The 16,739-nt window shown below is 37.2% G+C and overlaps 1 protein-coding gene across 1 annotated transcript in view; it reads left to right on the top strand.

Moving 5' to 3' along the window:
• Positions 1-16,739, top strand: part of SIPA1L1 (signal induced proliferation associated 1 like 1) — a 72,743-nt gene that overhangs the window by 14,740 nt on the left and 41,264 nt on the right. The window contains exons 4-8 of the mRNA XM_074148815.1: positions 591-765; positions 8,630-8,733; positions 9,924-10,081; positions 13,894-14,470; positions 15,575-15,849. Of these exons, the coding sequence (XP_074004916.1) occupies positions 591-765; positions 8,630-8,733; positions 9,924-10,081; positions 13,894-14,470; positions 15,575-15,849 (1,289 nt within the window). The remainder of the gene's footprint in view (positions 1-590; positions 766-8,629; positions 8,734-9,923; positions 10,082-13,893; positions 14,471-15,574; positions 15,850-16,739) is intronic.

Raw genomic sequence — 16,739 nt, 5'->3', positions numbered from 1 at the left:
TTTAGCTGTTTTCTTTGTTACTGCATTTTTAAGTAAGAGAAGGCCAACTGAATGCAATGGACTCTTTCAGCATTGCTAACAGATGAATGCAGTGATAGGTGAATAATTTTTATTTTCTTTTTGAAGTGAGGAAATGTTAATTTTATCACTTACTATAGAAATGAGCACATGCTGTGCCCTGTCCTTCTGTGTGGAAGGTTTAGTACAGGATAGTAACCATGGTACCAGCCTAAGAGTGAGTCTCGTTCCTGACGTATCTCAGCCAATACTTGCCACGTGGCTCAATGTAAGATGTTCACCACTTGCCTGCTGCAGTGTTGTCCTTCTGAAAATACGGAACGCTATTGTTTGTTTCACTTCAGACAGCATTTTGACATCTTCAGATTAAATATGCCATCGTTGAGACAATTACGCTGTAAAACAAGGAGAATATTTGCAACTAGACTAACATTTGAAATTAGACTGACAATTAGGTGGGTTTTTTTGCTTTGTAAATTATGGGTTTAATAAAAGCTCTGAAGTGAATTCAATACGTAAGTTGCTGTATCACTTGGTATACATATAACATTTTCATCTTTTTCCCTTTGCAGCTAAGTTACCAGCTTAAGGTGGGTATCATGTACTGCAAAGCTGGGCAAAGCACGGAAGAGGAAATGTATAATAATGAATCAGCAGGTCCAGCCTTTGAAGAGTTTCTTCAGCTCTTGGGAGAACGGGTTCGACTCAAGGGATTTGAAAAGTATCGTGCTCAGCTGGATACAAAGAGTAAGGCTTTTTTTTTTTTTTTTCCTAAGTGAAAAAAATACATCATGGTTGCTAATTGACTTATTGTAGAGTTCTTAAAAATCACCTCTTTGCTATAGGAAGACAGTTACTTAATATTACAAGTGAAAGCAGAGCAAGTATGTAATTGGACTCATATCCATATGGTCTTTCAACCCTGATAATTACTGGATTTTTGTACTGATTTGGGATGAAATTATCACCAAAGCTGCAACAAGAAACCAGTAACTATGGAACCATTATCAGCATTGAAATCCACCACGAGTGTGCTGTCTAAAGAGAGTAATCAATACAGTTGGTATGCCATATTTTTTTTAATGATATGCTAATAGACTGTCTCAAAAAAAGTTTTGAGAACCCATCTATGTAACTCCACCTTGACAAGTTGAGCTATTGCTTTTCTGCTGTGTCTGTTGCATGTAGTTTTTCTTCTAGCCACTTTTGTCTTACTCCTGCTATCAAATGTATACCTCCCTCTGTGATTTTTCTTTTGAGTTATGGAAATTAAACTGGTTTTGGCAGTTATATTATAAGCTTTAACAGTAAAACATATTGCAAGAAAAATGCAGTGGAAAGATGATCTTGGGTGAAGGTATCTATAAAAGAAATTGCCTACTTTTGGACTCAAGCTTGTGAAATACCTGTTTACCACCTAGTGCATGCTATATTCAAACTGTAAATCTATTTAAAAATACTCAGAGGAGAGTTTTGGCCTCTCTTCCTTTTCTTTGAGTATTGGAACTAACCAGTTCCTATGGAAATTTTTTGTTATTTTTGCCCACTTGCAGTAAAGGAGATTAAATAAGGAGTTGATTCATGAAAGCTGAAAAGCATTCATCAACTTCAGTGCAGCAGAACCTGTGCTCTTGTCATAAGTCTTCTATCTCAAATACAGTAACTTGCTGTGCTTCAGTGCTTCCCCATTCTACCTTGTGTCCTTGAATCTTACAGGGATCACATTGCCATCTCCTCAGGCTGTCTTGATCAGCCTAATTGTCACTCCTCAGAGGGTCATAAAACTTCCTGTGGTTTTAAATCTAAATTAATACTTATTTCACACACATTTACCATTGAACCAGCTTTCTTTTAGTTGCAATTCTTATATTCTCTCCGTTGTATTTACTCCCTTGAGTGGATTTATGCACAGCGGTTGTGTCTCCTCTATGCTTTTGTGATGTTACCCGTAACAAGCCAAGTCTCTCTTACTGGTATGTGAGGCATGGATTTCTCTGCTTCCTTCCACCCCCGCAGTATTACCTGGGAACATTTCTATGCACTCGTCCAAGTTTGAATTCGGTCTCCTTAATTTTGGTGGCTAGGATTGTATACATGATTCCAGATAAGATCCAGGCAGTTTCTTGCTGTAGCATTTCCTTGCCTTTACTGGAATTATACTCATTGTGTGGCTGGGTTTTCCTTTTCTGCAGCTACAAAGCCTTATTTTATCGGTTATAAAAATAAACTAGGTCAAAAAATCAAATGTGTATGGAAAATAGAGAAAATATTTGTTATTTTATAGCTTCTGGGTTTATATTGTGACCCCCTTGTTACTTTCAGTAGTTAACGTAAAATCCTCTGTTCCATTTCTCCTGGTTTAGATATTTCAGACATCTGAAAAAAATCCCTTTTTTGGTGTCAGTCCACACATAGTGGTTCCTAGCACATGTAAATGCTGGATGATTAAGAGTTGACTCATCTGCTCAGATATACCCATGAAAGCTGTAACTGTGTCTAAGTACTCATTTGAAATTTTCTTCTAAACAGCAGAATTTTCCAGTAATGTTCAAGTTCCTTCTTATTGCTTCTGACTCAGGGAAAGAATTTTGTCAGGTTTTGATTTTATGTACTATCAATGTAGCACCTGTTGAATGGACAGGTATGTAAACTTTTAATTGCCTGAATCTCTCCTGGTTTTAAGAGTTGTCTTCTAGTAATGAGGGTTTTCTACTCCGTGTTGAGAGCTGACATGTCTTTTTCACGTTGCCCAGTAGATCTGCCAGCTCCAAACTGTATTTTAAAACAAAAAAATTGAGAGGCTTTACATGAACACTTCACTGTGATCTGAAAGGAAGGGGGATGCTCTGAGTGGAAACTGCTGCTTTCACAAAGGCCTTCCTATATTTTCTTTCAGTCAAGGTTTACAGTCTCACAGGCACGGGACCTCATCAGCTAGAACTGCTTAGCAGCTCCTAAGTTGTCTGAAATCTTTTGGGTTATGTTGCCTGCAGGCTCACTGAGGAAACACGCACCTACATAGTGTACATGAGTTCTTAATGAGCTCATGCAGCAAATGTGAACAATGGCAACAAACTTTTGTAATTTACCTTGATGGGGCTGTGTTTTCCTTTCTGCCAGTACACAAAGCACAGACTGGAAGTGGTGGGAAAGAATGTGCTGTTTTGGGGGCACAACACTAAGCTCTTGGAATAGCTACATTTGGAAACCCTTATTGCATATTCTGCATAGGAAATAGAAAAAAAAAAAAAAAAAGCCACCTTGTGGTAGGCAAAATGCTGAAGACCAGAGATATCTTCAAGAGATGCATCTTGGGTATGGGGAATTTGTGAACAGCAGAACCCAGACAGGCAATACATCTTCACTAGCTAGTAATCAATCAATCTGTTCTGCCTTGGCCCTGACACAGAAAAGCCTGCAAAGGAGGAGGTTGTGGTTTTTTTACCATGCCTTAGGTTTATCAAGTTTTGTTGAAAAGAGCTGGGTCTACAGCTAGGAAGCAGCTTCTCCCTTTCATAGAATCATAGAATCATCTAGGTTGGAAAAGACCCTTGGGATCATCGAGTCCAACCATCAATTTCTTCCTTATATCTAGCCTGAGTCTCCCCTCTTTTAGTTTAAAGCCATTACCTCTTGTCCTATCGCAACAGGCCCTGCTAAAAGTCTGTCCCTGTCTTTCTTACAAGCCTCCTTTGAGTATAGAAAGGCTGCAATAACGTCTCCCTGGAGCCTTCTCTTCTCCAGGCTGAACAACCCCAAGCTCTCTCAGCCTGTCCTCATAAGACATCCCTCTGATCATTTTTGATGCCAAAGTCTTCATTCTGTAGGAAACCTGGATGTAACAGCAGGAGTAAAGCCTGGCTTTTTCCTCCAGACAGCCCTGCAGACACGCCATCCCATCAGGAAGCGCTCCCAGTTGATGGTACTACACACGCCTGGGCTGTTTCCATACGATACTTTGACCTCAGTTGCTTTTTCCCTTGTCTCTTGTCATTCTTTCCTCTCTTTACTTTCTTTTTACTTTACTTCTTTTCACTTTTTCCTTTCTTTTTAAATCATTATTATTTTTTTATTTTTCCTTTTTCTTGCTTTTTCCTTTTCTTTTCCCAGCTCTGTGCTCTTCTGTTGCTAGAGGTCACTGTCATGAAATAGTTCTTGCGGTCTCATTACTCAGGAAATTTTCTGCATAAAAATTCTGTTTAATGTCGGCACAGTTGATTGCAAAGATGCTCTTAAAAACAAGTATCTGTTCATTAACTTGGAAGAAAGGTCAGAGCTACGTAGGCTACTTTGCTCGTTCCTGTACCTTTGGCAATACTTTGCAACCTGTGAAAAGCAGATGCTTGATGTAACACACAAGGAAAGATTTTCCCAGCGTGGAGGAAAGCTGATTTGTATATGTACTCTGGGAATTTTCACAGGATGTTTTTAATTTATGCAAAGTTAGAAAAGTAAAGTTGCTCTAGCAAAAGGCAGTTTCAGAACAGTTGTTTTCCTTAGAAAGTTTTAGAATTAGGGGCCTAATTGGTAAGTATCCGTAACAGAGCCAATTTTTAAAGGGAGTATTCTCATACATCCTATTAACTGAAAGCCCATTTAAGTATATTGGATCCTTCAAGGGCTTTAGCTTTGGATCTTTGCCAGTGCCACTGTGGAAAAGAGCTGCTACTTTTTAAAGTTTGCTTGTGTGTTTCTAGAATTACCAGAGGGGAAGCAGTCTATCTCCTGGCAGCCTGCAGACTTTGGATAGGAAATAGAGCTTGAAAATGTCATCTATCCCACGGTTGCTAGGAAGTTTATGGGCATCACTTTAAAGTAATAAACATCACAGTAATCTTTCAAATCATAACTTCAGTCATTTTACTTTATTTTCTAGCTGTAACACATCCTTTATTTCCCTCCCCCTCACTTAGTCTTATTTCTCAATATTTTAAATTGGTAAATGGGATCAGCTGGATAATGCTAGGCCTGGTAACCTGGCGTGTGTGTCCAGCAGAGTAGTTGGTGCAGGAAATGAAGAAGATTGATTAATGTGAGTTGTGGGAGTTTATGAATTACCCATTTGACGAGATTATAAACTTAGCTAATAATGGTAGCTTTCTGTATTAGATGTTTATACTGCATGACATTTGGTTAAGACATGTGAAGAATATAAAAACAGCACAGAAGATATTATATAGAATAAAAATCTAGGGAATGAGTGGACTTCAAATTGACATTTCATTAGGGATTGTCAATAAACCCCAGTATTTCTAATGAAATAATACAGATCAGTTACCTTCTTCACTTGTACTATTTAACATCTTTTCAGCCACATGGAAGGATAGAGTTACTGTTGGGTCTCAGACACTCGCAGAGAGACCAGTAGCCAAAGAAGGTCAGAGGTTCCTCGATTGCTTAAGAAGCAGAAATAAAGGATTCTGCCCTTGGAAACAGTGTCTAAAAAAAGGCTTGGGAATTACAGAAGTTGAACATGAGTGCTTGGGGTAATCCTTGTGTATAATAGAAAGGAGAGCAGCTTTGGCAGGTGCTGAATTTGGGCCAACAACTAGGAGAAACTGGAAATAAGGCAGGGCTTTTTAACAGCAAAGGTAAATGGGAACAATATTAAGCTCTGAAACTTCTTCTTGTGCTTTTAAATGTGAGCACTGCTGCAGTTTGTAGCAATGGCTGCTCCTTCTCTTGCATCATCAGTATCATTTATTTTATCATTTATGTATTCTTGTTTGGAACACTGAGTTAGATTTTCTACTCGTATTGGTTTTTTATACAGTTTTCTAGTGCAGAGGTTTTAAAAGCTGCTGTAGAAGCAGGGTGACACTGAAGTCCTGTGGCTTCAGTGAGGTCAACTTATCAGCAGTACACTGTTGGTATCCATCACAGTTTTCAGCGCTGTTGGTGTTGGAAAGAAAACATTTAAATAGGAATCTGTTAAGACAGTCCTTGTGAAGATAGCTGAGAAACATTGAATGGACAGACAAGTAAGGTGGATTTTTAAAGGTGAATAATGATAGAAGGAAAAGAGGACCAGATGAGTCCTCAGCTAAGAACTAAGTGCAGTAATGGGACAAGACTGAGAAGGCAGCATCAATAGGTATACTGTAAGCTGCTGTCAGGAGGGGATGTCTTCAGCACAGAAAGGTGCTAATGAATTTGTAGATCCCCCAGGCCTTTGTTAAATACAAGGAAGTCAAAGTAGATTGTGGTGCTGGCTTACAGTTCTGACCTTGAAATTATGGATACTATTTCAGATGGCAGTCTTGGATTTTACTGCAATGGCAGTGATTTGATTTAAAGCAAACACCTATAATTATTATGTTGTACTTCAGAAAAAGTATTCTGGACATGTAAGAACGAAGAGATCTGAATTGGTGAGAAAGAGGCACAGTCTGTAATGGATACAGACTTCTGCTTGTAGTTGAATTTGAATAACAAGGTATTTAAGCTGTGAGGTACTTAGAAATAATTGGAACATTAAATGTGTTCATTTGTATTGTGCCCTTATTACTTAGTTTGCAGAACCAGTGCTGTTCTGAGAAAGAACCCTTTTCTGCCTGAAATGAAGTCCATCCAGGAAAGCTGAAAGTTTGGCTTAAATGGATGAGTGTTGTTCTAGTATACTATTTATCAGAATTGCTTTATTCTTTTCCTCTTCCCCCCCAAGCCCTTTTGGGCCCCTTCCCCTCTTTTGGGGCCTTCCTTCCCCTCTCTGTCTTCTTACCCACTTCCCTTTCTTTTTGCACCCGCTCCCCCTTTCCAGTTCTTTGTAATATTTTTCTGTGCTCTATTTATGAAAGAAGATGTACAAATTAGCATATTTAGTTAGACCAAAAAAAGCCAGTAAGGAGTTATGTTGATGTTTAGATGACTTCCAGGTGCATCTGCCTCCTTCAGCGTAATGATCAGGCAGACAGCAGAGTGCAAGATGAAATGATTCCCTTTCAGCTGTCGCACTGTTGGAATTAGCGTTAGAAGGCAAATATTTAGCAGTTAGCTAGTTTTTCATAATGGTAATGTTGAGTGCTGGAAAAGAGAGCCCAATCTCCTTGAAACATTAACTGACTTTTTTTTTTTATTATAAGATTCTAGGAATTTTGTTTTTCTAATTCCCATTCTATTTTATGTAGATGATTTGGAAAGGCAAAATCTCTATTCAGCTGTAATGTAGGAAGCTTTCCATTTCATTTTATGGATGTTGTTTTGGTTTTTCATTTACAGCAAAGCTACCTCTATTTAATTATTCTGAATTTGACAGAAAATGAAAAGTTCTTGTCAAAGCTTATACCCAAAATCTGGGTAAATAAACTTTGTATTTATGTTACTGTAAATGCCTCATGAATCTCTGAGCTATTATCTCCTTAGTAACATGATCTCGCTGCTAATAAAAAATGCCAAGGTGTAGTATTTAACAGCTTTCTGAAATACACTGCTATAATTAGCTGGATTATATAATATAGTAGCATGTTTATATAACTTCAAATAACCAGGATGCTTTTTTCCATATATAAATCTAAGGTTTTTAAAATTCTGTTTGAAAATGGGCTTTTTGCACTGTGGACAGCAGTTGTATTTAATAGAATATATTAGCTATTTCAGCTTTAATGTGTTACTACTTAAATTAATGGAACATTTTTCAGGGTCTCTTTTTCTGAGAGAGAGAGAGAGAGAAAGAAAAAGTAAAACCAGAAGTTCCCAGTTTGTGGGAACAATCAAGTGTTAATCAAGTGTTGTCTTCATCCAACACTTTGTAAACTTTAATAATATCCCCTCTTCTTTTTTTCTTTCTAAACTTCATAATCCTAGTTTTTATCATTTTCTCTCCACATGGAAGTCTCTCCATCCACGTATAATTATTTTTGTGGCCTGTTTCTGGATCCCTTCTCTCTCTTCTATAACTTTTAAAATAGGGTGGCCAGAACCCAAAACAGGTGAGAGTACCTTTGATTAATATACCAGCATCATAATGTCGTTGTTGTGGGCTTTTTCCATCATCAGCTGTAAGCATGCTAGCATCCTGTTTGGGTTTTTGACTGCACCTATCCACAAAGCACCTGTTTTAGTGAAGGTTTTATCTGACTTCATTACAGTTAATTTAGAGTCCTGATACTTATGTTTAAAAGAACCTGTTCTGTTCTTTCTTACATTGTGGGTTATGTGTCCATTGATGTTTCATTATGCATGGTATTCATTCGCAGTGTCTGCCTACCTTCCTTTCTGAAGTCCTTTTCACATTCCTTACAGTTCAGTTTCATTCTGATTAGCCTGAGATACTGGGTGGTGTCTGAAAAATACTTCAGACTTTATTTCCACTTTTCATGCTTAAATAGGGTTTCTTCAGGGTTTTCTGGTATGAATTCCCTATTCCTATCAAGTTGTCATTGGGAAAAGTACACAAAATTATACGTGCCATCTGTACATGTCATGTGCTTTGGCAGGTGAATAAACTCTGGGTAAGTTTTTACTTGCTGATGTTTCAGTTAGGATCAAGGATGAGGAGGAATTCTTGTCTTGCCCGATGATTTTCTTTGATAATAATGAAACTTTGTTTTTAAACTATTTTTTTTTAATAATGCTTTTATTTTCTCTTTTTTTTTTTTTTCTTTAAATGAAGCTGATTCAACGGGTACTCACTCTCTATACACAACGTACAAGGACTATGAAATAATGTTCCACGTTTCTACTATGTTGCCATATACTCCAAACAACAAGCAACAGGTAAGATGGACCGTGCCTATTTAGAATTAATTTTTCCTCCATCTCAAAAGTAGCTGAACTATTGAAAGTTTAGGATAATTCTTACTTGTTACTAGCAAAGAAAACACTTTAAAAATCAGAATTATCGAAAGTGAAACTAGCCATGTCCATGTCAGGAAGATGAGCAAATCATATCATTGTAGGTACGTCATAGGTAGATTTTTCTCGATAGGAGTGTCTTCTATTTAATTGCGCATTATTTACTGAAACTTTGATGTGAATACTATGCAATAATGTCAGTAGTACATCCGTGTTACGTAACTAGGAGTTCATGTCTTACATCTACAGGACCATAGTGTATTTGCTGCAGAAGGTTGAAAACCATGTGAAAGTCCATCACGCTTTAAGGATGGCATTCAGCAAACTGTAATGTGCACAGAATCGGAGGTGATGAGGGGGTGGCCCAGCACACTGCATGGCACGCTACACAAGAAGACGAGACAAAATCCTCTTTTTCTTGTGTGTGTGTGTTAATTTTTTTATTATACTGAAGAGCTACGTAGGCTGACTTGCTTTGTTACTGTGAAGTACCTGGGCCATCTGGTTATATATGATGAGTATGCATTTTACTCTAGAAATGGATGTTATTTTGTGTTTTTGTAAATAAAATAAACATTTCCTTTAAGAATAAAAGATAACTCACCATTGGTTTTAGTTTACTTTTGTACGCAAAAGTTTACCTTCCTCTTTTATTGTAGTCTTGGCTTTATTGAAAGAAGCCTATCAGGAAATTATTACAGCATTTCCTAAGGACAGTGACAACTATTTTCAACTTGAAACAGAACCTACTTCTGGCTTGTAAAACAGTGCGAAGAGGAGAATGTGTTCCAGCTGCCGTGTATCGCTGATTACTCTGATACTAGCAGATTTTCTTGTGGTTTTTCCTCTGTTTAGCTTAAAATTTCCCCTAACAGTATCTTCCCGTATGTTACATGTAGAAATTAAATTGTTAGAAAAAGGAAAATGCCTATGCCTGAAATTTGTTAGATGAATAACTAACATTCTGGTACTTATATAAATCCACAACTGTTTCAGTTTTCAGCTTGAAAATAAAAAAAAAGAACAATAGTAATTTATAATAATGAGAAATAAATAATTGTAAATTGTGCAGAGACTGTGTTTTAACCTATGAATCTCTTTTTCTGTTAAAGCTTCTGAGAAAACGTCATATTGGAAATGATATTGTGACAATAGTTTTCCAGGAGCCTGGAGCACAACCATTCAGCCCAAAGAACATTCGATCCCACTTCCAGCACGTCTTTGTCATTGTCAGAGTGCACGGTCCCTGCACTGACAGTGTTTGTTACAGGTACTGTCACTAGTGGCACTGAAAACACACAATTTGAGTGCAAAGGGAGGTGTCGTTCCTCTTTTAAATTCTCAGTAGGGAAAAACAATGAACGATCGGGCTCGAGGAGATTTTGGGTCACGTAAATCCAGAACGCTTTTTAAAAAAATAAATAGGCACATACAAATATGTAAAATAAACACACCCGGTGAGGAATATATTGCTGTCAGTATTTGTGTGTACACACACACGTAAATGTACGTTTAGAATTAAGCATTTGGGAATGGTTTTAAAATTCCATTCTCATTTCCTTTCTATTCTCTTCATTAAGAGTATGCTAGAAGAATATTTCTGTTTTAATTCTTAGTAATTCACATTTTGTTTGGATCTGAGCTTATGTTTCATTTTTGAAATAAAGACAGTGAAAAAGTATGACCTTTCAGAAGGAAGCTAAGCTCTCTGAACTATTTTGTCTGAAATATCTTCATTTTATATCTCATTTCAATCCAACAAAGAAATTCCAGAGCATTCTGTAACAACAAAAAATTATCTTACTGTGACCTTAAAGTCACTGTGATTAAAATAGAAAGTGGCAATTGATAGTAACTTGCAAGATGAAATTCCTATTTAGCATTTTTTTAACCTAATTGAAAGCATATAGAAACAAAGTTTTTGAGTTACACTTCTTATGACCGGTAAAACTTTTTACCTTTGTTATATACTGAGCTCTTACTGTATTGTTATTTTTAAATGTTGACTGATATCAACAAACTTTTCTAAAGCTTCTTTATTTAAAATATGAAGTGTCAGAGTAATGGATTTAGAATATTTATCTTGAAAGTGAGGTAGCCTTAGAATTTACTTGTCTTTACTGAGTTGCAAATGTTGACCCAAGTGTTTCATTCAGTCAAGTGCTTATTTAGAGGAGGAGCTAAGACTGCAGAGTCTGAGATGGTGTATTCATGTTTTTCAAGTAATACAGTAAGGTTTAAAGGCTTTTCTCTCACCGTAAGCTTTTGGTGAAGTTCACACGGCACTTTTGGAACTGATGCTGAACTTTGTACATGTATTAAACTCTCCTGGCGCAGTCATGTTCATGTTGATACTCATTTTAGGGCAGCTTATTAACAAATTCCACTGCTACATAATTTATGTAGGCATAGCTTGTTCTTAAACTTTTAGACATATGTTTCAGCTCTTATTCTGTACGGAAGCTGATTTTGAAGTAAAGGGAAAGTAGGAAATACATCCATGAGGGCTACAGATGCATTTTCCATTTGAATTGGGTATTACAAGCACAGAGAAAGAACTGCTTTTGGTTATTGTTTTTCAATAATATGACTGCATATTTTCCATTTCTTCCTTTTAAAAGGCATGGGAAAGATTTATACTTGTTATACTGTAATAAATTTAAATATCTCGGGGTTCTATTTTGGACCTTGAGACTACTGAATTGCTTTCATTTTTCAAGGCGTCACAACTGCATCACAACTTCATGGGCTGCCCAGGAAAGCGGTTGAGGCACCATCCCTGGAGGTTTTCAAGAGATGGGTTGACATAGCGCTTAGAGACATAGTTTAGTAATGTGGGGGGTTTTTTTGTATGGTTTTCTTTTGATTTTTTTATCAGAGTTAGATTGATGGTTGGACTAGATGATCTTAAAGGTCCCTTCCAATCTAGACGATTCCATGATTCTAACTACAAGGACTGGAACACTACTGGTTGCTATTAGTGAATAAAATTTCAGAATTTCATCTTTAGTGATGCGACAGGCTTAAACTTTAAGGGAAAGGTGAGCAGGTAGGAAAAAAATTTGTGAGTGTCAGTGTTCATTTTGATAGAAAATGACTTCCAGAGCGTTACATGTTCCGTGTACTGTCTTTAAGATTTAAATCCTTTCTTTTTTTATCCTCTTGGTGCAAACACTTGATTTAATTTTATAGAATTCCATTATGAAAAGTTTTTCTAGGAAACTTTTCAAAGTAAGTTTGACCTCTTTTTCACTGAATTATTTGGAACGGTTTCATAGATTCATAATTCTAGACAAAACAGGAAGCCCTATAGCATAAAAATGTACTGGAATTTATATTAAAAACTACATAAAAGGAATAAAATCAAGCACTGTCTTAGCCAGTGATTCTCCCTCCCAACTAAGATAAACAATATTTCAAGAGCCTGGCTTCTCTGTCAGCATCGTTCACTTTTTAAACTTCTCTAGCATATGTTACAGATAAAATTCTTGTGCCTGTGATTCATGATTTTGAAAACCGAATCAAACAAGATGTCACTGATAGTTTTTCATTACATCCAGTAATTATGCTTGACACTTAAGGTTTCTGTCTCTTATCAACAGACCCTTTAGGACCACCGAAGATGGTCAGATGGTTGCATCATGAGCACCCCCTGTTGTATACTTTTTTGATATATTTGAAGCAATTATAAGTGTCAGTGACATTTTTCAGTACCAGTTCTGAGAAAATATAATCAGAAAAACCAAAACCAACAAAACGAAACCAAACCAAACAAATAAAACACCCCACCACCCAAACCCAGAAAATGGGGTTAAAGATTGGGTGACTTAAATTTTTTATTTTTGGTATTTCTGTGTTGTGTGTGTCCCAAAAAAAAAAAAAAAAGGTTTAATAGTATTTCTGCAATCTCAGTTACTGATTTTTTGGGGGGCATTTCTCTGATTGTGTTTAAGGATCTAAGATAAGTTAGAACAAAGTGCGAAAATAATACCCACCAGTCTTCCAAATGGAACACCACATATATTTCTAGTGTGTTCAAGTTCCATCATCCTGTTTTTCTTTATGAAACTCCATTACTGTGATATTTTGACCAAAATTGGTTAAAGCTTTTTCAGATTCAGTTATAGATATGTAGTAAATCATATTCAAACTGTTGGAGCATTCCTTGTCATAAAATTGTTGAAGTACAGGGGTCAGTATCTTCTTCAGACAGACTGGTAAGTGAATGATAGTGGACTGGAATGGCGAATCTTCAGTGATGCCAAACGAGTCTCATCTGCTCTGTATCCAAAGAGAATTGAGCAGGGAGAATAGCTAACCTTCTTGGCATTGTGCAAGGCAATCTTTTTGTCAGTCCATCATATTTTGTACAGAAAGTAAAAGGAAGAGTTGAAAAAGGAAGCATCTATCAATAATATATGTCTCCAAAGTTTGAAGAAATTTCTTATTTCAAGTATTTTTGGAGTCTGCTTCTGTCACTAGCATGCAATATCAGTTAGTGCAGTTAGTGCAATCCAGAAACTTAAAATATAATTAGTAATGTGTTGTATATATGCATTCAGTCACCAGAAGGTGATTCTCATGGTGAAACTGGTCTTGTGAGATGACTTTGTCTTTATCTTCTTAATGTGTCCATTTTATCTGTATTTCTAGTATCGATCTTCATATTGCTTTCAGATGAGCCTTTCAGCTTTAGGTAGCTAAATTATAAGCTAGCCGTTGTAATAGTGTGTGTTAGAAATTTTCCGTTTCTAGTAAAAAAAAAATAAATTCAGAACTACCATACATGAGTGATTAGTTTATTAATAGAGCATGATTTTGCATGTGAAGCTCTCTTTAAGCTGTGATACTGAGGATGACTCCAAAGTGCCTAGATGCAAAAATAATTGGCCTTCTGTTTATATGGTAAGGGGGACATAATCTCCACACTGGCAAGATTAAAATGTAAATATAGGCACGTTGCTGAGAAAAGGAAAGAAAAAGTGAGGGCTTAAGGAAAAAAGGAAATGTATTTTCTGTATTGAAAAACTGTTGAATTTGCATACAGTGAAACACTCTACTTCTTCCTTTTTTATGTCTTAGTGTTGCTGTGACAAGATCCAGAGATGTACCATCCTTTGGACCACCTATTCCAAAAGGTGTCACATTTCCTAAATCAAATGTGTTCAGGGACTTCTTACTAGCCAAAGTCATTAATGCAGAGAATGCTGCTCATAAATCAGAAAAGTTTCGTGCGATGGCCACCAGGACCCGTCAAGAGTACTTGAAAGACTTGGCAGAGAAGAATGTCACCAACACACCTATTGACCCTTCTGGCAAGTTCCCCTTCATCTCGCTTGCTTCGAAGAAGAAAGAAAAGTCCAAGCCTTATCCAGGAGCAGAGATCTATAGTTCTGGTGCTATTGTATGGAGCGTCCATGCAAAAGACTACAGTAAGGGTATGGAAATAGACTGTCTCCTTGGCATCTCTAATGAGTTTGTAGTCCTCATTGAACAGGACACGAAAAGCGTGGTGTTCAATTGCTCCTGTCGAGATGTGATAGGGTGGACTTCAACGGACACTAATATCAAAATATTCTATGAGAGAGGTGAATGTGTTTCTTTGGAGAGCTTCATCAGCAACATTGATGATATCAAAGAGATCGTCAAAAGGCTGGAGGTTAGAATGTGTTCTCTTGTTTGGTTCCCCTTCTTTGCTTTCTCCTCTCGCCCCACTGCTGAGTAAGGCTTCAATTTAATGTTTGGGATCCCTAAATCTGTTCTAATTATTTATCATGAAATCTATAAGTACTTACCTGCTTTTTATATCTCAAAATCCAGTATTGCTTTCATTTTTATCAAATATTGGCCAACCTCAGCTGGTTACATGTGTGTCAAAAATGTCTGAATATATATTAAAAAAAAAAAGGGCCTTCAGATGCATAAATGGCTCCCACACAAATACAGAAGTGTCGCCTTCTTTCTTTTCCTTGTTTTCCTTTCCTTTCTCTGTTTTATAGGCTTGTTGTATCTTGTTTCAAATGAAGCTGTAATATCTTTGAGACTGACTTATTATGTTGCCAGCAGGGTGCAGTCCCAATCCCTATTGCAACCTTCAGATATTCTCTGAATGCATGTGATAAACTAAAAATGCAGTGAATCATGGTATCTGTCTGCAAAACATCTGTCTGTGCTCATTTTTTATCCAATTAAGTTATGAAAGAATGTGTTATATTTCACTGTCTCTTCTGTAATTTCACAACTGTAGTTGTATAATGACCAGGGAAAAAAGGAAAACCAGGCCCTATGAAGTTGCTCTTGATGGTATTCATGCTCATGGTATATAGAAGAGTTGGCATAGACCCCAGTTATGTGCTTGGTAGCTGCGTGCCACCATGTTCTGACTGAAAGTAATCTTACAGTTTACTGAAACAGCTAGAAATGTAGCATGGTTGGTTCTGACGTGTAAGAGAGAAAGTAGAGATCCTTGTGTAACATCATGTGCTTTTCTGTTGTGTGCTGCCATGTATCTTCTAAAATTCCTGTGGTTTCAGTAAAAATTTCAAGGCAGAACTTGGGTAATCAGACTCTACTGAAAATACTAGTTTGAGTGACAAGACCCATTTCAGCTGATCATGTTCCCAGGACTGTGATATATATTCTTTGATCGTGTCCCACCGTTTTCTTGGGAGTTGGTTGATTGTACAAAAATGGAACCCTTAAACCTCTATTGACACTGAAGGTCTCTCCGTGCATTAAATTCTATCTTCATTTCAATTTGCAGCTTGTAACTAAGGGCTGCGAAACGGTGGAGATGACTCTGCGTAGGAATGGTCTGGGTCAGCTTGGCTTCCACGTGAACTACGAAGGCATTGTGGCCGATGTTGAGCCCTACGGCTATGCCTGGCAGGCGGGACTGCGGCAGGGCAGCCGGCTGGTGGAAATCTGCAAGGTGGCTGTGGCCACCCTGAGTCATGAGCAAATGATCGATCTTCTGAGAACATCAGTAACAGTGAAGGTCGTCATTGTCCCTCCGTATGAGGACTGCACACCACGCAGGTATTGTGTAATAGCTGCATTTGGTCTGAAATTATATCTTGATTTGTGGGGTCGGGGGGGGGGAGAAACAGCCCAGAGTAAGTGTTAACCTCCACAAAATGTGGCATAGTTATAATACAGTCTCCAGTAGTGTAAGGTGAAGAGGAGGGCAGGAAAAATTGCCCATATTCAGACTCCAAGCCCCGCAAAATATTCATTGAATACTAAAGTTTAATAAAATGTATGAAGAACCTCATGTGTCCTTTAAATTCCATGGAATTTAACATGGAAATCAAACACCTTTTTGTTGACAGTTGTGTGTTAATGATGCATCAAAGTTAATTGTATATTTCACTCCCTGCTTTCCCATTTGTTGGTAGTTTGCAATGTCTGTGGATGTAATTCTTGAAAGCTATGAATAGACTTATGTTCTTTGCTTTCACAAATAAGCAAGGCTGTAAATGATGAGAGTTTATCAAAGGTATGGATCTGGTCAGAGAAATTGCTGCAAACTGTAATTCTGTTTTACTCAGTAGTGGATCTTGCTGCATATCTCTGGCTTCTCATCTGTGTTAAGCCTGAAGCTTGTGTCAACTCTATTATTGCTTTTAGAGCTTTAAAATGTTGCTTGATCAGAAACAGGCAGTAATATGTGCTTTTTTTCTAAATTGGACATTAAGTCCCTCTAGTTTTCTTGAACTCGCACTAAAGCTTTTCATAATTTTTACTGCTCCCATCTGAACTCTCTGCAGTTGTCTGTAGCATTCAGCCACATCACTAAATTTGATTCGAAAATTCCTGACATCCTGTATTAATATCTTGCAAATGCTATATGATTAAAATGGAATGATCTTTAATAGACTAAATTTGCCTGCAGGCTGGCTCAAGGTTTATGCTAGATTTGCCAAGAA

This window comes from Numenius arquata, chromosome 6 (assembly GCF_964106895.1).
Source record: "Numenius arquata chromosome 6, bNumArq3.hap1.1, whole genome shotgun sequence".
In the NCBI taxonomy this organism is placed as follows: Eukaryota; Metazoa; Chordata; class Aves; order Charadriiformes; family Scolopacidae; genus Numenius; species Numenius arquata.
This window is presented reverse-complemented; position numbering and strand designations above follow the sequence as displayed.